A 21,709-nucleotide genomic window follows, 5' to 3' on the forward strand; every position below is an offset into this window, starting at 1 on the left:
AACAGACTCAAGGGGTTCAACAAAATGACATCGACATGGGGGGGATCCCTTATTAATCTCAGCAGGTCTTGTTTTTGATTTTTTATCATTTTTCTGAACTGTAGCTGTGATATTTTTCACTTGGATGTTGTAGGTTACATTGAGTAAGTAAAGCTGGGAAGAAATATTGGTTTGCGTGTTTTCATTTAAGGCTGTAAAGCAAAAAAAGGGAATATTTCGGGGGATTCTTTTCTATACCCAATGTACTACATTTTACAAAAGAAAATGAAGAAACCCGGTGTTTTCATGGACAGGTTTACACTTTCCGTTACTTAAGCATATATATAGTAGATCGTCCATGATGGGCAATTACTGATACATTTGCACCGTGGGAAAAAAAAACGATTACGAAATTGTAAAATCTGAGTTTTGGACTACTTGTGATAGTTTGATGGTATCAATCTACTTTAAGACATCGCCTTACTGTCATTGTTATATAAAGAAATGCCTTGATGCCGCCCAAGTCATCCGAATCCAACAGAGAGAAGTTTCAAGCTGTTCGCTTTGGGCTGCGGCACACATTTGCGCGCGCCGCTTCCTTTTCATCTCGTTACAATTCCGACAGAGAAATCCACTTAGCGAGAAGGCTGAAGACAGTTTAATGAATGCCTGCTGAGTGCCTCGATTTTCCATCTCTCTCTCTCTCTCTTTTCTTTCTCTCAGCATCGTTGTAAATGGCCGCCTTTGAGGGACTCGCACTTCGGCGAACCTGGCAAGCTGCCACTTGTAACGCGCCCGTGCGCGCGGCCGGCTGAGGCAGGGACGTCGCCATGGCAACGCCAAGCACGGAGACGACCGAGGGAGATGCGACCGTAAGGTTCGGCGCTGTCCGTGCTAGCTGCGACCGAAGGAAACAAACTAAGACTAAGGTAGGAACTACGCGCAGACCCTAAAGCTTCACTCCTTCCAAAAAAAAAGGGTATTGCAAAAAATAATTTATCTTGTGAGATTTCGAACGTGAAGTGACTCCGCCGCCCCGCAGATGACATTCGTGCTAGCCTTTCACGTCCATCCGGTGGGCTGCAGCAATGTGAGAGCGAGGGCCAAGATTCGTTCGGTCGATATGCAGTGAACCCATCATTACAAATCAACATGTGAAAATGAATGCGGTGAAGCGGTTTTGTCTTCCAGTTCCTTCGTCTTTACGCCATGCTACGTTTTACAGATTAAGCCCAGACGCCACAGGTGTACGTGACAGGCAGAAATCCCCGGTATTAGCTGTTCTGCCATTCTATGCTGTTCTCAGTTTTGTAAGTGCAGGAATGCGAAAGTTTATATATCGTTAAAACGCCAGATGTCACTGTTCACAAAAAGAAAAACGGCAAAACGATGCAATGCTGAGCGAAAGCGTATCACCGTGAAGTGCGTTTAAAAAGTACCAAGTTTAAACGTTTAACTCCATATTGGCGATGGTTACGGTGTTTGAATGTGTCGTTGTCATAGCTTCTGGAGGCCGGGATTTGCCTAAAAGCTGTTGTGCAGCAGGATCTGAACTCTTAAATCTGTCAACTGGGATTACTTAGGGGGTTGCAGGAGGGGTTAGACTGGCTGGTTCAGTAGTTCTCAACATGGCCACCACAAGGGGGAGGGGGTGGAGGGCTGACAGGGCTCCAGTCTGGGGTCCCGGTGCGGGATGAGTAGATATCGTGCACAAACAAAACGTATGAACAGAAAGCAAGAATTGATCCTACAGCGTTGAGTGTCTACTTCAGCATAACATATTTTGAAAAGTAAAAACAATATCAAAAAAGTTTCAGATAAAAAAATGTCTACGTACATTTTTCTACAACTTTCTCGCTTTGACATTTTACGAATCCAAATAAAACATAGACCTCTCCACTGGTCGAACATTTTGATATTAATTGCTGATTTGGTGTCATATAGTTTTATATATTCTTTATTTATAAATATTATAAACAATAAACTTAAACAAATTATACATGGTTTTAAACACAATTAAATAAGAAATACTACACAAAAAAATGAAACATTTACGTCACTTATTTCTGGAGATATAAAGAGTTAAAGTTAAAATTTAAATTTTTTTCAAAATTGCCGCCATTTTCAAAAAGACGTAATTTCCGGCTTTTTGCAAGAAAATTGAGGCCTGCGGCAACCGCCATTACTTTAGTCGGAAAATGTCCTATAGGAAACCCTACATTAGAAAAGTATATCAAAAATGCCGGAGTACATGAAAAACTAAGCGTCATAGTACCGTACGGATCTTCAACTAAATTGTATACCTACATTTAAATCCTATTGGGTATCACGTTTTCGTTTACCCTAGGTGAAGGGCCCGCCAGAGATCGTGGCCTAGGGGCCCGCGTTAGAATGTGGGGGCCATGGTTCTCAAAGTTAGTCTCGGGGACCCCAGTGGCTGCAAATTTGTGTTTCAACTTGTTTTACACTCAGAGTCACTTCCTCGCTAACCCGTATCATTTAATTAGTTCATCTTTTCCTTCTTTTACTTGTTCTGTATTACAAAAAAAACTGATTTTTACATTCCTAAGACATTTAGAAATGCTTGTATTTTGTGCTTGCTTTCCATGGTCAACTGTCTTTTGTTGTTTTTCCTCTAGTAATAATAATAATAATTCTTTACATTTATATAGCACTGTTTTACTTATTTACAATGGTGATGGACAGGTTGACAGATGAGATTAGACAGGAGTTCCCATGGACTGTGATGTTTGCTGGTGACATTGTGATCTGTAGCGAGAGTAGGGAGCAGGCTGAGGAGACCCTGAAGAGGTGGAGATATGAGAGGAGAGGAGAGGAATGAAGGTCAGTAGGACCACCAGGACAGAATACATGAGGGGGGTCAATCGAATGGTGAGGATGAAGGGAGTAGAGTTGGCGAAGGTGGATGAGTTTAAATACTTGGGATCAACAGTACAGAGTAATGGGGATTGTGGAAGAGACGTGAAGAAGAGAGTGTAGGCAGGGTGGAGTGGGTGGAGAAGAGTGTCAGGAGTGATTTGTGACAGACGGGTATCAGCAAGAGGGAAAGGGAAGGTCTACAGGATGGCAGTGAGACCAGCTATGTTATATGGGCTGGAGACGGTGGCACTGCCCAGAAAGCAGGAGACAGAGCTGGAGTTGGCAGAGCTAAAGATGCTAAGATCTGCATTGGGTGTGACGAGGATGGATAGGATTAGAAATGAGGACATTAGAGGGTCAGCTCAGGTTGGATGGTTGGGAGACAAAGTCAGAGAGGTGAGATTGCGTTGGTTTGGACATGTGCAGAGGAGAGATGCTGGGTATGAGAGAAGAGTGCTAAGGATAGAGCTGCCAGGGAAGAGGAAAAGAGGAAGGCCTAAGAGAAGGTTTATGGATGTGGTGAGAGAGGACATGCAGGTGATGAGGGTGACAGAGCAAGATGAGGAGGACGGGAAGATATGGAAGAAGATGATCCGCTGTGGCGACCCCTAGTAGGAGCAGCCGTCAGAAGAAGACATTTATTTAGTGCTTTTATCGCTACTCAAGGTGCATTCCACACAGGGGGGGACCCAGAGAGTGAACCCACAATCTCCTTACTACAAAGCATCAACACTACCACATCGCCACCTACATGGGTTTAGTTGCCCTTTTCTATTTAGATTGCTTCTGTAATTGTAACCTAATCAAGAAAATTAGCAACATGCAGAACAAACACCCATGCAAACATCACTGAATGGTGAAACCCAGCAACCAGTGGTCCGTTGTGGGCAGACTATGGTCATGTGTGCTTGGGAAAAGCTAATTAAATATCACACTGGCCCAATGAGGGGGCCACAATGAGGAGCAGCAGCAATCACGCACCCAATGGTGCAGTATGGGCTTAGGAAAGCCCAACTAAATACCTGACTGGCCCAAGTGGGGTCTACTACGAGGGTCTCTAGGAAACATACACACAGTGGTACACCTTGGGCAGACTTTGGTCAATGTGGACTTGGGAAAACCCAATTAAATATCATACTGGCCCAATGTGGGGTCTACCACAAGGGGCCGTAGTAAACAGGCCCATAGTGACCCCCTGTAGGCAGAACATGGACAGTGTGGGCTTTGGAAAACCCAATTAAATACCACACTGCCCCAATGTGCAGGCTATTATGAGGGGCAGCAGTGAACATGCACAGAGTGACTCCCTATGGGCAGGTCATGGGCAGTGTGACTTGGGAAAACCTAATTAAATACCGCCCTGCCCCAATGTGGGTGCCACTATGAGGGTCTGTAGCATACATATACACAGCGACACCCTATGGCAGACTATGGGCAATGTGGACTTGGGGTAGCCCAATTAAATAACACACTGGCCCAATGTGGGGATTACTATGAGGGTCCTTAGCAAACATTCGCAGTGTAGCCCCCAGTGAGCAGACAATGGGCAGTGTGGGCTTGGGAAAACCCAAATAAAATACCTCAACAAGTGATGGTTTGGTAACGCTGACCAATTTCATCCCTACTCCATTATTTATAAGTGTTGTTACAGAGTTAATAATGCAGCGCATAAGTATTTTCTGTGAGTTTTATATTTTGATTGTAGAAGTATAAATAACAATTTGAACAACTTCAAAAAATATAAGCTGAAGCTACTTCAGCATCAGACCCATCAACATGTTTATTAGCAAATAATGGGTTAAATAACTGGAACACCTGGAAAAGCACAATAAAAATCATGATGAAAATCTTAAAACCAAAGTTTAAAAAGACACTCAATTACAGTAATCCCTCGCTATATTGCACTTCGACTTTCGCGGCCTCACTCTATCGCGGATTTTATATGAAGGCATAACTAAATATATAACGCAGATTTTTCGCTGCTTCGCGGGTTCTGTGGACAATGGGTCTTTTGACTTCCTGTACATGCTTCCTCAGTTGGCTTGCCCAGTTGATTTCATACAAGGGACGCCACTGGTGGATGCTGAGAAGCTGCCCAATCAGAGCATGCAGTTAAGTTCTTGTGTGCTGATTGGCTCAGCGACGGAGCGCCGAATTCGATTCTGCTGAGGTAACCAGGAAGTCTTGTGTCGCTCATTCAGTATCAACGTGTTTCGCTGTGTAAAGAGTTAACTTTTGTGCTCTTTTGTGTTCATCTTTGTGCGTAGTCAAGCCCTTCATTATGTCTCCTAAACGATCTGCTCCTGCTACTGCTTCAGGGGCCGTGCCCAAGCGCCAATGGAAGATGCTAACGATTTCCGAAAAGGTAAAAGTTTTGGATATGTTGAAAGGAAGGGAACAGCTACACCGCTGTAGGACGTCATTACGGCATCAATGAGTCCACAATTCTTTTTATTTAAAAAGGATGAAAAGAATATAAGATCTATGGCCGCAGTGTCCTTTAACCAGGGTGCAAAACGAGTTGTAAGTGGACGTAATAAGGCGGTAGTCCGGATAGAATCTGCTTTAGGGATTTGGATTGAAGAAGAACAACGGCGGTGCTACACAATCACCTGAAGAGGAATCTTTAGAAGAGCTGCTCGTTTGTTGTGCAGTAAAACTAAACTCATCGTTATCGGACAAGTCGTCGTGTCGTTGTTGGTGAGTAACTATAATTAATTTTCTACGTACAGCACTTAGTACATGTACTGTACATACATTTAGTTGTAACTGTACACATATTTTATATAATTTTTCTTGCATTGTACGTATTTATTGCTGGTGGCCTGTCTGTTGTAATGGCTGTAACATATGTGATATCGGAGACGCTCGATATCTTTAAATAATATTTAAGTTTTACTGTATATAAACAGTGTGTTTACATACATAATTTCAACGAATCTTACCTAATATCTAAGAGAATACAAAGGGCTTATGCTGTATGACTGTGCGGGGAAAGTTTATACGAGTGTGGGAGAGCTGATAAGGGCTTAAGATATATAAAAATAAACATATAAACATATGGCTTTTACTTCGCGGATTTTCACCTTTTGCGGGGGGTTCTGGAACGCAACCCCCGCGATCGAGTAGGGATTACTGTATCCTCATGGCGTACAGTACAAAAATGCTCAGCACATTCTAATGTACAATTACCAAACTTAGTTTTGGAGTTTCTACAACCCCAATTCCAATGAAGTTGAGACGTTGTGTAAAACGTAAATAAAAACAGAATACAATGATTTGTAAATCCTTTTCAACCTCTATTCAATTGAATACAATACGAAGACAAGATATCGAATGTTCAAACTGATAAACTTTATTGTTGTTTGGTAAATCTTCACTCATTTTGAATTTGATGCCTGCAGCACGTTCCAAAAAGCTGTATTCAATTGAGTATAGGTTGAAAAGGATTTGCAAATCATTGTATTCTGTTTTTATTCACATTTTACACAACGTCCCAACTTCATTGGAATTGGGGTTGTACGTTAATTCCAAAACATTCTGTAAAACCTGGGAAAATACAGCTTGCTGCTAGGAATCCAATTAAAATCATAAGTTAAAAAATCACACTGCTGCGCTCTTCTCAAAGCAAAACAATAAAAGAGAAAAACAAAGAGCAGCTAATTCAGTGAGATCAATAATTATCACTGATTGTGAATCGGGTTGGAACAAAAGCCAACAGCCACATTAGGCGTCCAGGACGAGAGGTTGAGAGGTTAACTTACCTGGGTAGTGACACTCATGTCTCTGGTGATTCTTCCTATGAAGTCAGTAGACAGATTAGGAGAACATGGGGGGTCATGAGGTCACTGGAAAGGGGTGTGTGCCGCTCCTAATATCTGCAAATGGACGAAGGTCCAAGTCTTTAGAGTCCTGGTGCTTCCTGTCTTGCTATATGTTTTGCGAGACATGGACGCTAACCAGTGACCTGAGACGAAGACTGGACTCCTTGTGTCTCTCCGGAAAATCCTTGAGTCCCGCTGGTTTGACTTTGTGTTGCTCATGGAGTCCCGAATGAGGCACTTGACCTGCATTGTGAGGGAGCGTCACTTACGGCACTACAGCCATGTGGCGCGTTTCCTCGAGGGTGATCCGGCTCATGAGATCACTCATTGTTGGGGACCCGAGTGGCTGGACCAGGCCAAGGGGTCGCCCATGTAACACCAGCTGAGGCAGATAGAGGGTCATTTCTGGAGGGCGGGACTGGACTGCGTGTCCGCCTGGGGTGTTGCCAACCGGGATCCCGAGTTGTTTCATCGTGTGGTGGGTGTGGCAACACGCGGTACCAGTGCACGCTCCCCAACTTGACTTGACTTGACTTGCTGCTAAACGTAAGTCACGCCTGCAACAGGAATTGACAAACGCTAAGCTTACCGAGATTTCTACCTTTCTCAAAACTGAGCAAGGACCAGTGGTGGTAACTGACAATGCTGATGCTGGCGAATCGTCGCAACAATTGCAAGCAGGTTATGCAGACAGTGCAGTGAGTGAAATGGTTGCAGCTACCGAGTCTGGAAGTAGCGATACAACGGCTTCAGATCAGGTGCTATCTGCTAAAACCGCTAAAAATGGAGAAACTACTAAAGACAAACAGGCAATACTGTATATATGAGAAAGCAATCTCCTACCGACCAGGGAAATTCTCTTGGAACCATTGACACCTCACTTTATGATGTCCATTTTCTCAGAACTTGTGTAAAGCAGGTCGACTGTGTAGTAGTATCCTGTAGGCCGGTGTTGTCGTTTTAATTTGTTACAAACTGAAATGGCTTCATTTTATAGCACAGAACAGTTTCTATTTTCTAGCTAACGTCACTTTTTAATCATCTTCCTTCGCAAAGTTGTCTTGGAAAAGTAAGCGGGTCCACATCTTACATATTTTTATGTACGACTACTGCTACCCACACCTCTCACATCATATTCCCACAATTTATTTTACTTTTGCTATCTTATAGCTGCTGAAATAAAGTGATTAAAAAAGTTATTACAAATTCCATTTCGAGAGCCGGTTTGTTTGTCACCAGCGTGTGATGTGATAATGACACGGTCCTGGACACCACTGCCCAGCCGGACCCTATGATCTAGTGGTGAATAAATTAGTAACAGTTGTGTTAGAGAGAGGGTGGCACGGTGGCGCAGTGGGTAGCGTTGCTGCCTCTCAGTTAGGAGCCCTGGGTTCGCTTCCCGGGTCCTCCCTGTGTGGAGTTTGCATGTTCTCCCCGTGTCTGTGTGGGTTTCCTCCCACAGTTCAAAGACATGCAGCTTAGGTGCATTGGCGATCCTAAATTGCCCCGTGTGTGTGTGTGCCCTGCAGTGGGCTGGTGCCCTGCCCAGGGTTTGTTTCCTGCCTTGCTCCCTGTGTTGGCTGGGATTGGCTCCAGCAGACCCCTGTAGTTAGGATATAGTGATTTGGATGATGGATGGATGGATGGATGTATTAGACAGAGGGTGGCATGGTGGCATGTCTTGCAGTAAGGAGACCCGGGTTCACTTCCCTGGTCCTCCCTGTGTGGAGTTTGCATGTTCTCCCCGTGGTTTCCTCCCACAATCCAAAGACATGCAGGTTAGGTGCATTGGTGATCCTAAATTGTCCCATGTGTGTGCCCAGGGTTTGTTTCCTGCCTTGCACCCTGGGATTGGCTCCAGCAGACCCCCGTGACCCTGCAGTTAGGATATAGTGGGTTGGATAACGGATGGATGGATGTTTTAGACAGGAGGGGCCCAGAATGGCCAGGGTGCTGCACAGGGGTCTTCAGCAAGCTCACTATGTCACTGCAAGGCAACCTGCACGCCTTTGGAACGTGAGAGGAAAACTAGGGCACCGAGAAAAATCCCAGCAGACGGTTCTCCCTAATTGACCTGACCCTGATAATTGCATTGTTACAAAAATGAGGTCCATCCAAATTGGGAAAATTTTTTTCTAAGTGCAACTGCGTTTCATCGCGGTATGCATAACTGAAATGGGGCAAACACCAGATGATTTCACAAGAAATAAAGTATAATTTTACAGCTTGGTGTAGGTCAGGTGTTTTCACCTACATTTCAAGTAGTTGGATTGCTGCTGCAGTATTTTTGGGTCAAGTCCATTTGTTTTCTAAACTTTATTTTTCGTTACAGGGCTGTAGGGAGGCAGAGCCTTTCCTAGCAACACAGGACACAAGGCAGTAACTGATGTCCGTCCGCGATAAATCACACGTGTTCATAACAGGCCAATTGAGAGTCACCAGTTACCTTACCACGTGCATTGTGGGGATGTGGGAGGAAGCTGGGGTATCTGAAGAAAATCCACATACACAACGGAAGAAAGTACAAACTCCTCACTTGGATTGATTGAACTGGGATTTGAATTCATGTCCGTTTAGCTCTGAGCTGCTCCATCCCAACCTAACTTTAGGCAACAAACACACTAACGTTTTAATAGCTTGTTTCTGTAGCCAAATCAATACTTATGCATCTAGAAAGAACATCATTTTATTTCATAATTCATTGCTTTCTTGCATGCATTTTATACTTTTATACCCTTCATATAACTTTTATGAAGGATTCATGGATGTTATAGTGAAGTACAATACGCGATATGAAGAGAAATACCGTAGGTCTCGCGTCAGCGGACTCAGACAATTCCAAAATGAAGTTATGTTAGTAAGTCAGTTGCATAGATGAGCTCTCACAGTACTGATGCCATGAAGGTGTTATTAACACCAGAGGAAACCTTTGGGAAAGTCTTGTTTCAAAAGAGTAAATGAGCAAGAGGTGCAGAACCTAAACAGCAAAGGGTGGCATGGTGGCGCAGTGGGTAGCGCTGCTGCCTCGCAGTTAGGAGACCTGGGTTTGCGTCCCAGGTCCCCCCTGCATGGAGTTTGCATGTTCTCCCCGTGTCTGCGTGTTTTCTTTGTAAATAAGGACTCCGGATGACTTAATGGAATGAGTGGACTCACAAAGGGAAGCGCCATCTTAGCTGTCCAGAGAGCTACTGTGCTTATGGGAAGTTTTGAAAGTGAAGTAAAAAGGGAACAGCAGGGGCGGGCTGCTGAACCGTAGAATATTCTGGATTGGCACACTGGGAGGTTATTACCTGTCAGGCTGAAAACTGCAAGAAATGATAAGGTGGGTTAAAAATGACTAGGAGTGGGTCCTTGAGGAATATGTTTTAGTAACACAACTTTATGTGAACTTAATAATATCACCCTCTGAGTTATATGTTTATTGTTAAGGCATGTGACCCACTGAACCAAGGGGCCTGTTGCTGGAGTCTTGACAGAGGGGCATTCTGGAAAATTACACATTCAGTTGGTCCACCAGAGTAAAACATTGATTTAGCGGGTAACCATTCTGTGGCACGGTGGCGCTGCTGCCTCACAGTAAAGAGACCCGGGTTCGCTTCCCGGGTCCTCCCTGCATGGAGTTTGCATGTTCTCCCGTGTCTGCGTGGGTTTCCTCCGGGCACTCCGGTTTCCTCCCACAATCCAAAGACATGCAGTTTAGGTGGATTGGCGATTCTAAATTGGCCCTAGTGTGTGCTTGGTGTGTGTATGTGTGCCCTGTGGTGGGTTGGCACCCTGCCCAGGATTGGTTCCTGCCTTGTGCCCTGTGTTGGCTGGGATTGGCTCCAGCAGACCCCCGTGACCCTGTATTCGGATTCAGAGGGTTAGAAAATGGATGGATGGACATACTGTATTGGGTGGCACGGTGGCACAGTGGTAGCGCTGCTGCCTCACAGTAAGGAGACCTGGGTTTGCTTCCCGGATGGACCCCTCGCCTAGACAGGGAATGTGAACTCTTCGGCTGTAGATAATGGCAGCAAGCGCCGAGTGAGTAGGGAGTACAGGTAGGCCATGTCAGACAGACATGATGGACAGAGAGGGGTTTGAGACCCCCCAGCTGAGAAATAATGGTGGAATTAATTAGGGGCAGAAGTGTTGAGGGGTCAGATGAGGGTGAATAATGACTTGTGTAATACAAATGGAAGAGCTGTCCATGGCTGATCACTCAGGTCATCTGAAGTGAGTCTGCATGTGCGCCGTACAAGAAGGCCTGATTCTGCTGCCCGTCCTGAAACTCCGAGTGCCTTCTTTGGGGCTGAGGGTGCCTGTGCCAGTCTGCTCTGACAATTTTCATTGTACTGAGTTCATATGACAATAAAGTTGAAGTATATAAAATAAAGATCATGTAACTGATTGATACCAAAGAAATGAACTTGTCTGTTTTATATGGGGGTCCTCCCTGCGTGGAGTTTGCATGTTCTCCCCGTGTCTGTGTGGGTTTCCTCCCTCAGTCCAAAGACATGCAGGTTAGGTGCATTGGCGATCCTAAATTGTCCCTGGTGTGTGGGTGTGTGCCCTGTGGTGGGCTGGCACCCTGCCCGGGATTTGTTCCTGCCTTGTGCCCTGTGTTGGCTGGGATTGGCTCCAGCAGACCCCCGTGACCCTGTAGTTAGGATATACCGAGTTGGATAATGGATGAAATTTGACTTTTGAGGTGAAACTATTGGCAGCTGTGCCCAAGTGGAGGGAGGCGGTTGTGAATTTTTGGTTACAGACTCAAGGTAATAGCTGCTTCGTTTCCGTCTGTTTCCTGTCACTTTGTTTTTGAGTGCCTATTTGTGATTGATACGTTTTTTAAAGGTGCACAGTGCACAAAAGTGAATTATGGTCACTTATGTAAATCTAGAGGAATCATTTCAACTGTGTCTGTGCTTAAAATAAGCCCTCATTTCAGACCCTTCACTTTCTTTTCGGCAGCACCCTTGCTTTTCATATGCAAAGATTTCGGTCAAAGTATAAATTCAGTGAATATCTGTATAATTCATTGCTTTTCAAATTTTAGCTGTGCATACACTCTAGAATTGTTAGAGAAGATATGGAAGAAGATGATCTGCTGTGGCAACCTCTAATAGGAGCAGCCAAAAGAAGACGATGAAGTATAGAATATTAACATTATAGTCTAATAGTGAGAGTGCTGGAGGTTACGTCACAAGGGTTTCTGGTTAAATCCTCACTTGTGTGACACACTCATGCTCTGTCTGTCTGTAAAAAACATATGGGAACAGTTTTCAAGTACAGTATCCTCTTTTTTTATGTACATTATTAATCTCCAAGGGGAAATTGCCTTTTTACATGACTTTTGGAGGTCAGAGCACAGGGTCAGCCATTGTACGGCACCCCTAGAGCAATCTTTCAGGTTAAGGGCCTTACTCAGGGGCAGGGCCGGATTAAGACGAAATTTGACCTGATGCTTCAGCACAAAAAGGCCTGTTTTTTCTCGGCCTGTGCATTCAACACTCACCGTACATCTGGGCCTATTTCAGGAATGAGCCTAATGCTGCAGCATCAAGAGCACCCACCTCAGGAGCCCAACAGAGTAAGATCCCTTTTGGCAGAAACAGGATTTGACGCAGATCCTTAGCTACAGAGCCACCACTCTGCCCCAAACCTTTTTTTTAAATCACATATTCCAAATAAATATTTCTGTGTCGTATCTTTCATTAACAATGTTAAAAGTTTAAATAACTAGCTAACAATTACATGGGAAATGATGAGTTAACATACCTAGAATAATGCAGGGTTGGGAGCTGAAAGTCACAAAGGTTCTGATGTCAGCCCCATTGTTTGCTTAGTAGTTCCTTATTCGCTTGCCCAGCTTCTGTTTGTGCTGCTTTAGAGTAATAGCTGGCATTCCCTCTCATGATTTCTTTTAATCATTTATCCTGTGATACGTCATTTAACGCTTAACAGCTTGTGCTCCTTCAGTCCCTCCTCACAGGTCGTGTATTATAGTCCTGTAATGAGTGTGTTAGCCTTCCTCTGGAATTTCTCTAGCATGATAGAAATGAAGCAGAAGTTCTCTTGACGTTTATTTTACACGGTGGGCTCTATATAATTCTCACATTCTTTTTGGTTGTTGCTTCTCTACATTGATTGTAAAATATAAAGTAACTACAATCAGGCTCGGTTATAGTGAATTTGACGGGACCAACACTATTTGCTCGTTATAAGCGGAATTCGCTATAACTGGGAAATGCAAATCTGACAAAAACTAACTCAGTCTATTAAAGTAATAGTGATTTACATTTAGCCCATAATGAAAACATACAGTCAGTATCCAGCCTGCTAAATCCTAATTACAGGGTCATGGGGGTCTGCTGGAGCCAATCCCAGACAGCACAGGGCGCCAGTCCACCACAGGGCACACACACACCAAGCACAATTTAGGATCACCAATGTACCTAACCTTCATGTCTTTGGGAGGAAACCCACACAGACACGGGGAGAACGTGCAAACTCCACACACGGAGGACCCAGGGAGACAGCAACGCTACCCACTGCACCACCATGCCACCCGTTTTTTGTCTGCGTTTTTCTACATTTTAATTTATTTTGTATGTCTTTTAAAAATACCTGTTTGTTAATTTCATGTATTACTGTTGTACTCGGGTGTCATACCGTGTTAGCCATTATGAATGTATTGAGATGTCAAGCAAAATTACCTCTTTTATTGGCTAACTAGAAAGATTACAATATGGAAAGCTTTCGAACCTTGATTCCATTTTGCCTGAAGAAGGGGCCTGACTTGCCTCGTCAGCCTGCATATTGTAATCTTTCTAGTTAGCCAATCAAAGGGGTCATTTTGCTTACCTTCTCACTATGTATTACTGTTTGAATTTGGTTTTATTTTCTTTTATAGTTTATGAAGTATCCTTTAATTTAGTGATATGCTATATAAAGATATCATTACCTTCCGAGCTCGGAAACATTGATTCATTCTCACTTTTCAAATCTAAACCTAACACTCATTTGTTTAAGAGTGCTTTTTCTCTTTGACTACAATTGCTCTGTCAGTCAGTCATTTTCCATCCATCCATCCATCCATTTTCTAACCCGCTGAATCCGAATACAGGGTCACGGGGGTCTGCTACAACAACAACAACATTTATTTATATAGCACATTTTCATACAAACAGTAGCTCAAAGTGCTTTACATATTAAAGAATAGAAAAATGAAAGACACAATTATAAGACAAAATAAATCAACATTAATTAACATCGAATAAGAGTAAGGTTCAATGGCCAGGGGGGACAGAAAAAACAAAAAAACTCCAGACGGCTGGAGAAAAAATAAAATCTGTAGGGATTCCAGACCATGAGACCGCCCAGTCCCCTCTGGGCATTCTACCTAACATAAATGAAACAGTCCTCTTTGGATTTAGGGTTCTCACGGAGAATCCCAATCTGCTGGAGCCAATCCCAGCCAAAACAGGGCATAAGGCAGGAAACAAACCCTGGGCAGGGTGCCAGCCCACCGCAGGGTGCACACCCACCCACACTAGAGCCAATTTAAGATCGCCAATGCACCTAACCTGCATGTCTTTGGACACGCAGACACGAGGAGAACATGCAGACTCCATGCAGTCTCCATGCGAGGCAGTAGCGCTACTACTGCGCCACCATGCCGCCCTAAATTGCTCTGCCTGATTATAAATTTTGTATTTTTAGTTTCGTTTATAATGTGTGTTTTATCTATTGTTCGGTATCGTTGAGTGTTTACAAAGGTGCCTACGAATAAATAAAATGTAGTAATATTCTTCTTCTTCTTACCTGCATATGCTCGATTCGTGGCTTCCCGGTGCTGGTTGTGGTCTGCTCTATTGAAAATTCTGTGTAAAATATATAAAAAAAAAAACAGAGTATTTTCATAGTATGTAACTTCACCTGATCAGACGGTTTGTCATCCGTCTATGTTGAAATAACCCTGCAGCCACTCCTTCATGTGTTCTTCACGATCTTGACAGATTCCAGTTCTTCTTTATGCGCTTTTCCCTGTGCTGTCCTCTCCTGATTGTCCTTCGTATTTTTCTCCCTGTCAGTCTCACTTCATGTGTCTCTCCTTTTTTTCTCTCTCTCTCTCTTCCCATTTCACTTTACTTCTCCCCAGCCAGAATCTCTCTAGATGTATTACCTGCGTGTTTTATCTGTTTCTCCTCTTGCCTCTCCCTCAGTATTTCTGCTCATTTTTCCTTCACTTTTTCTAAGCCCTTTCTGCTCTTCTATTCTGTTGTGTTCTGCTCCCAATCGTATGCTCGCGCGCGCTGTAACTTTTTTTTCCCTTTTGTTCTCTCTTGCCTTTCTCAGTTTACTTATTTGCTTTCCCTTTCCCCTTATCTGGTCCCGTTCTTTTTTGTTCTGCTTGTCGATTGTCTCCTTTCTATTAATGATCTGTCCGCTCTCACGTCCCTCCACCCACAACTAGAAAAGTATTGTACCCTGCCCAGTATGAAATATTAAACATGGAGATCATATCGCTAACCGCGCTGGCTTACCTTTCCCTTCCGATCATCTACACGCTGAAGTGAGCAAAGACAAACAAAGTCATTTTGATGTCCTTTTATATTTCTCGCGTTTTGATAAAAGAGCGTAGCAGACGTCTGAGGCCTCCTATAACAAACCCGACAAACTGGTTCTCACTCAGTGCGAGCCTCTCCTCCCCCTTATGCAAAGTTTGTATCAACGGCGGGCGGGCGGACGGACATGAGCTGTCTTGCCTTAATCAGCTTTTCTGAAGGAAGTACCACCTTAGCCAACTTTTGATGGCACTTCAGCTATTAAGTGGTAGGGAGCTCAGTCCTAGATATTCTGTAGAGCAAGTTTTGAACACAATAAGGAAAAGGTGGCTGTTAAAAAATATGACAGTTTGGGGTTTATTTAAGGAAACGGTTACTCTTTAAAGATTCCAGGTGACACACAAGTGTGAAAACGAAGTAAAATCAGTGCATAAACAGTTTATGTATTAGTTCTGAATAAATATATACTTGTGTGTCATAACTAAAAGAGAAATCCTTGATGTTTATCAAAGCAGACAGAAAGTTGTTGTGGAGTGAACTCATGCATGGAAAATGTATCTACATAATACCCTGTAATCCATCCATCCATCCATTATCCAACCCGCTATATCCTAACACAGGGTCATGGGGGTCTACTGGAGCCAATCCCAGCCAACACAGGGGGCGCAAGGCAGGAAACAAACCCCTGGCAGGGCGCCAGCCCATCGCAGAACACACACACATGGGACAATTTAGGATCGCCAATGCACCTAACCTGCAGGTCTTTGGACTGTCGGAGGAAACCCACGCAGACACGGGGAGAACATGCAAACTCCATGAAGGGAGGACCTAAATTATGTAGATATGTTGAAAAATTATAGTGTATTATTATATTAATATTCATCCATCCATTCATTATCCAACCCACTATACTCTAACTACAGGGTCACGGGGGTCTGCCGGAGCCAATCCCAGCCAACACAGGGTGCAAGGCAGGAAACAAACCCCGGGCAGGGCGCCAGCCCCCTGCAGGGCACACACACCAAGGACAATTTAGAATCGCCAATGCACCTAACCTGCATGTCTTTGGACTGTCGGAGGAAACCCACGCAGACACGGGGAGAACATGCAAACTCCATGCAGGGAGGACGCGGGAAGCGAACCCGGTTCTCCTAACTGTGAGGCAGCAACGCAACCCACTGCGCCACCCCACCCTATAATACACTATAATAATAGTAATAACAACAAGGGTGGTGCGGTGGCGCAATGGGTAGCGCTGCTGCCTCGCAGTTAGAGAACCGGGTTCGCTTCCCGCGTCCTCCCTGCATGGAGTTTGCATGTTGTCTGCGTGGGTTTCCAAAGACATGCCGGTTAGGTGCATTGGCGATCCTAAATTGTCCCGTGTGTGTGTGTGCCCTGCGGTGGGCTGGCACCCTGTGTTGGCTGGGATTGGCTCCAGCAGACCCCTGTGACCTTGTAGTTAGAGTATACTCTTTTGGATGATAGATGTATGAATATTAATATAATAATACAGTATAATTTATCTACTGTAGGTCCAAACTGAAGTCTTCACTTTTGTGATTATCTCACATATGTGCTGCAGTTTCATCCTCAGAGATATTGAATTGTTGGCAGTTTGCCTCCTGCTATCATTCCACATACTGGCTGATTGTGATTCTGTTCTATAAAGCAATGGTTAGATGATTAGATGGACACGCTCAGATCACAAGTTGCCAGCCAAGCCTTTCATGGCTGTGTGGACAATTAAGCAGTTTTTAATAAATGTATTTCATCATAAAAAGGTGATGGGAAAAAAAAAGTAAAAATAAATAATTTCAAACACCTTCTGATGTTACTCAGGGTCACCGGGTCTTCTGAGTCTTTCAACAACAACGACGACATCATTTATTTCTAGAGCACGTTTTCATACAAATGATGTCACTGAAAGTGCTTTACATGATGAAGAAAGAGGAAAAAAGACAAAATCAATAAGAATTAAAATAAGGGAACACTAATTAACATAGAATAAAAGTAAGGTGGTCCGATGGCTTGGGAGTACAGAAAAAACAAAAAAAAACTGCAGACGGCTGGAGAAAAAACTAAAATCTGCAGGGGTCCCGAGGCCACGAGACCACCCAGCCCCATCTAGGCATTCTATCTGACATCAATGACCTCAATCAGTCCTCATGGTATTCAGGGTTCTCATGGAAGGACTTGATGATGACGGTCACGTGGACTTCTGGCCTCTAATCCATCAATGGAGGGACATCACGGTGCTTTGATCAGGTGGTGGTGGCACAGATCACACAGAACACTGAAAACTGGAAACACACCAGCAGAGAAAGTAAGGGTGAGTACAGATTATGGAGCCACCATGAATGATAATGATGATTAATTGAATATACAGAGCATCAGGATTAAACTAAGATGAAGCTGTGAGAAAGCCATGTTAAAGTGATGTGTTTTCAGCAGTTTGTTAAAGTGCTCCACCATATCAGCCTGGTGAATTCATATTGGCAGGCTATTCCAGATTTTAGGTGCATTTCAGATTTCAGACGTCATACACCTCACCCAGGTGACCCAGCCGGAGGTGACCAATCACTAGCTTGTGTCCAGGCAGCATGCGCGCTCACATGTCCCCCACTGTTGATCCAAAGCCATCGTGAAGCCTCCTGTGTAGTGTCAGGTGTAGAGACTGGCCTACAAAACCACTACAGCCCACTTTAATAGTCTTACATCGGGCCCCCCATCAATGACTCCCACACTCGCATTTATATAAAACAATCCATATTGTAATTACATCTGTCTGATTGAGTGCTGCTGTATGTCGGGGTAATCAAAGAAATAAGGAGGCCAGGTAATTTGATTCAGCTGGTAAGTAATTTGCACTGAGGGTGTTCAGGCAGGAACTCAGAAATTCTCAAACGTACAGATGTGTACAGCAGACGCTCAAGGTGACGGTAGGGGGGCTTGAACACTGAGTGCCGATAATAAGAAAGCAAGAAACATCGGGTTGTGTCCAGTTTTTCAGTCGGGGAGTAGAATTCTCATTAGTTCAAAGTTTCTTTCAAGGTTGTTTCTGAAAATAGGAAGGGAACTAAAAACACAATCAGGAATAATAAACATCTGTGATCACGACAAATGAACAGTTAACTTTAAAGCTGAAATAAGCACAGAGAGAGAGAGAATAAGAGTGAGGGACTAATAAAAATAAGAAACAATTTACTCTAAAGCCTAAAATACACACAACTACGCTGTTGACATCACAACATATTGTAATTCTGAAGCACTTACAGTGTGTGTGTCTACTGAGCAAACTGCAGTTATCTTTGTTGGTGGAACTCACAGCAGCCAGAATATCCTTTGGGTTACGTTCAAGGAAATGTGGGGTCCTTTAGAGGTTAATTCAAGAAACTGTCTTTAATTCACTTAGAAAAACCTGAGCTTAATGACCGTATGCATGTGATTATAAATATGTAATTACGATTTCTGTGTTTGATTGTTTGAATTTTATTTTTTAGTAGCAATGCTACCTAACGAAGAGAGGTTGAGATCTAAGTAATCATCAGACATAATAATTCATTACATTTATATAGCGCTTTTCTCAGTACTCAATGCGCTATCCACACAGGGAGGAACTGGGAAGCAAACCCACAATCTTCCACAGTCTCCTTACTGCAAAGCAGCAGCACTACCACTGCGCCACCTGTGAGGACATCTCATGTTTTTATTTGATGTATGGGTTGTGCGGGCGCTAGTGAAAGGCACTATATGATAGATAGATAGATAGATAGATAGATAGATAGATAGATAGATAGATAGATAGATAGATGAGAAAGGCACTATATAATAGATAGTTAGATAGATAGATGAGAAAGGCACTATATAATAGATAGTTAGATAGATAGATAGATGTGAAAGGTACTATATAATAGATAGATAGATAGATAGATAGATAGATAGATAGATAGATAGATAGATAGATAGAAAGGCACTATATAATAGATAGATAGATAGATAGATAGATAGATAGATAGATAGATAGATAGATAGATAGATAGATAGATAGATAGAAAGGCACTATATAATAGATAGATAGATAGATAGATAGATAGATAGATAGAAAGGCACTATATAATAGATAGATAGATAGATAGATAGATAGATAGATAGATAGATAGATAGAAAGGCACTATATAATAGATAGATAGATAGATAGATAGATAGATAGATAGATAGATAGATAGATAGATAGATAGATAGATATGAAAGGCACTATATGATAGATAGATAGATAGATAGATAGATAGATAGATAGATAGATAGATGAGAAAAGCACTATATAATAGATAGATAGATAGATATTAAGTGGCTTATAAAGGCGATGAATTTTTATTTGTCCCCCGGGGAAAATTGGCTTTTTACAGAAGATGATCCGTTGTGATAACCCCTAACAGTAGCAGCCGAAAGAAGAAGAAGACAGAAGTTCTTTAAATAAATGAATACATAAACAGATAGGTATATATATGTATATATATATTTAAGTTGTGAAAGCCTGTGCTGTAACAAGCCCGGGCTCTTATGAAACCATTGAAATAATGAGAAAAAAATGAAACTACAGAGTTGGTGGTTTCGTTTTGTGGACGTGCTCTCCCCCTTGTCTGTCAGCAGCTTAGCGAGTTTGTCTCTGACTCATTAACTTGGGGCTGCCTTGTTGGCTCTTTGAGCTTCGTGCTGTGGCTTTGCATTTCCGGACTGCCTCGCGTAGACATGCCACATGTAGATATTTATATATAAGATATATATATATGTGGGTGGCATGGTGGCGCAGTGGTAGCGCTGCTGCCTCGCAGTAAGGAGACCAGGGTTTGCATCCTTCGTCCTCCCAGCATGGTGTCTGCATGTTCTCCCCAAGTCTGCTGGGTTTCCTTCAGATGGACTGGTGATCCTGCATTGGCTGTAGTGTTATGTGTTTGCCCTCCGATGGACTTGGCACCATGTCCAGGGTTTGTTCCTGCCTTGTGCCCTATACTATCCGGGATGGCCTCCAGTACACCACACGACACTGTTCAGAACTAAGCGGGTTAGAAAATGACTGACAATGTGGCAGCGTGTTGTGACCATGTTTAGGTTTAGTAAAGCCACCTCACGTGTCTGGGGTCTGGGATCAGTTTCCTAACTACTCACTATCGACTTGCACTTTGCACATTTTCCTATCTCTGTACAGTACAAGGTTTCTCTTCTCCATTTTCATCCCACATCTCAATGTTCTGTATGTTCAGTTCACACTAGCTGCTGAAAATTATCACGGTATGAGTTAGTGGGAATGTTTGCATGAGGACTTGTTTTCTATTCTAGTTTTCGGTACCCAATGTTGTAGAAATGGGACCACAAGAGAGATGGTGTAAAATAATCCAGAAATGTCCCACATTATAGTAAAGCTTGTTGTGTTCAATCGTCTACTTGGTGTCAGTATTTTACATTTGGAGTTCTGGTCGTGACTGGAGGTGCGTTCTGTTACTTTACAGCGATGGTTCCCAAACCCGTTTCCGGGAGTCCACTGTGGCTGCAGGTTTTTGTTTCCAGCCAGCTCCAAATTCAGTGATAATAACTGATCTCATCTTATTAGCTGCTCCTCTTCTCCAGTTCTGTATTGAGAAAAGCACGGCGGTGTGATTTTTACCTTTGTAAGAAATTTAGAGATTTTTCTGATTTTGCTGTAGCTTTAAATGCTTTTCTTTGCTTTTTATCCTGTGATGGTTTTCGCTATAGTTTACTCTCTTCATTGTGTACTCAATCAGTCAGTCATTATCCAACCTGCTACATCCTAACACAGGGTAACGGGGTCTGCTGGAGCTAATCCCAGCTGGCGCAGGGCGCAAGGCAGGAACAAAGCCCGGGCATGGCGTACACACACACACACACACACACACACACACCAAGCGCAATTTAGGGTCGCCAGTACACCTAACCTGCATGTCTTTGGACTGTGGGAAGAAACCCACGCAGACACGGGGAGAACATGCAAACTCCACGCAGGGAGGACCCGGGAAGCGAACCTCGTGTCCCTTAACTGCCAGGCAGCAGCGCTTCCACTGTGCCACCATGCTGCCTTGAGCTACATTATTTGTATGAAAATGTGCTATATAAATAAAGGTTGTTGCTGCCCAGTTCTATTATATAGTGCCTTTCACATCTATCTATCTATCTATCTATCTATCTATCTATCTATCTATCTATCTATCCTTTCACATCATATCTATCTGCCTTCTCATCTATCTATCTATCTATCTATCTATCTATCTATCTATCTATCTATCTATCTATCTATCTATCTATCTATCTATCTATCTATTATATAGTGCCTTACAGATCTATCTATCTATCTATCTATCTATCTATCTATCTATCTATCTGTTATGTAGTCAATCAGTCATCACCCAACGCACTATATCCTAACTACAGAGTCACGGGGGTCTACTGGAGCCAATCCCA

At 43.2% G+C, this 21,709-nt stretch overlaps 1 protein-coding gene and 1 long non-coding RNA gene across 2 annotated transcripts in view; one reads left to right on the forward strand and one right to left on the reverse strand.

The window, feature by feature from the left end:
- The window catches only part of tmem238a (transmembrane protein 238a), a 36,077-nt gene extending 20,710 nt beyond the window's left edge, over positions 1–15,367 (reverse strand). The window contains exons 1-2 of the mRNA XM_039742258.1: positions 15,215–15,367; positions 14,493–14,551 (exon numbers count right to left, since the gene is read on the reverse strand). Of these exons, the coding sequence (XP_039598192.1) occupies positions 14,493–14,551; positions 15,215–15,231 (76 nt within the window). The 5' untranslated portion in view covers positions 15,232–15,367. The remainder of the gene's footprint in view (positions 1–14,492; positions 14,552–15,214) is intronic.
- Positions 804–21,709, forward strand: part of LOC120519132 — a 69,101-nt gene continuing 48,195 nt past the window's right edge. Inside the window, exon 1 of the long non-coding RNA XR_005631392.1 lies at positions 804–908. This is a non-coding gene — a long non-coding RNA (uncharacterized LOC120519132). The remainder of the gene's footprint in view (positions 909–21,709) is intronic.

Source organism: Polypterus senegalus, chromosome 18 (genome assembly GCF_016835505.1).
Source record: "Polypterus senegalus isolate Bchr_013 chromosome 18, ASM1683550v1, whole genome shotgun sequence".
NCBI lineage: Eukaryota > Metazoa > Chordata > Cladistia > Polypteriformes > Polypteridae > Polypterus > Polypterus senegalus.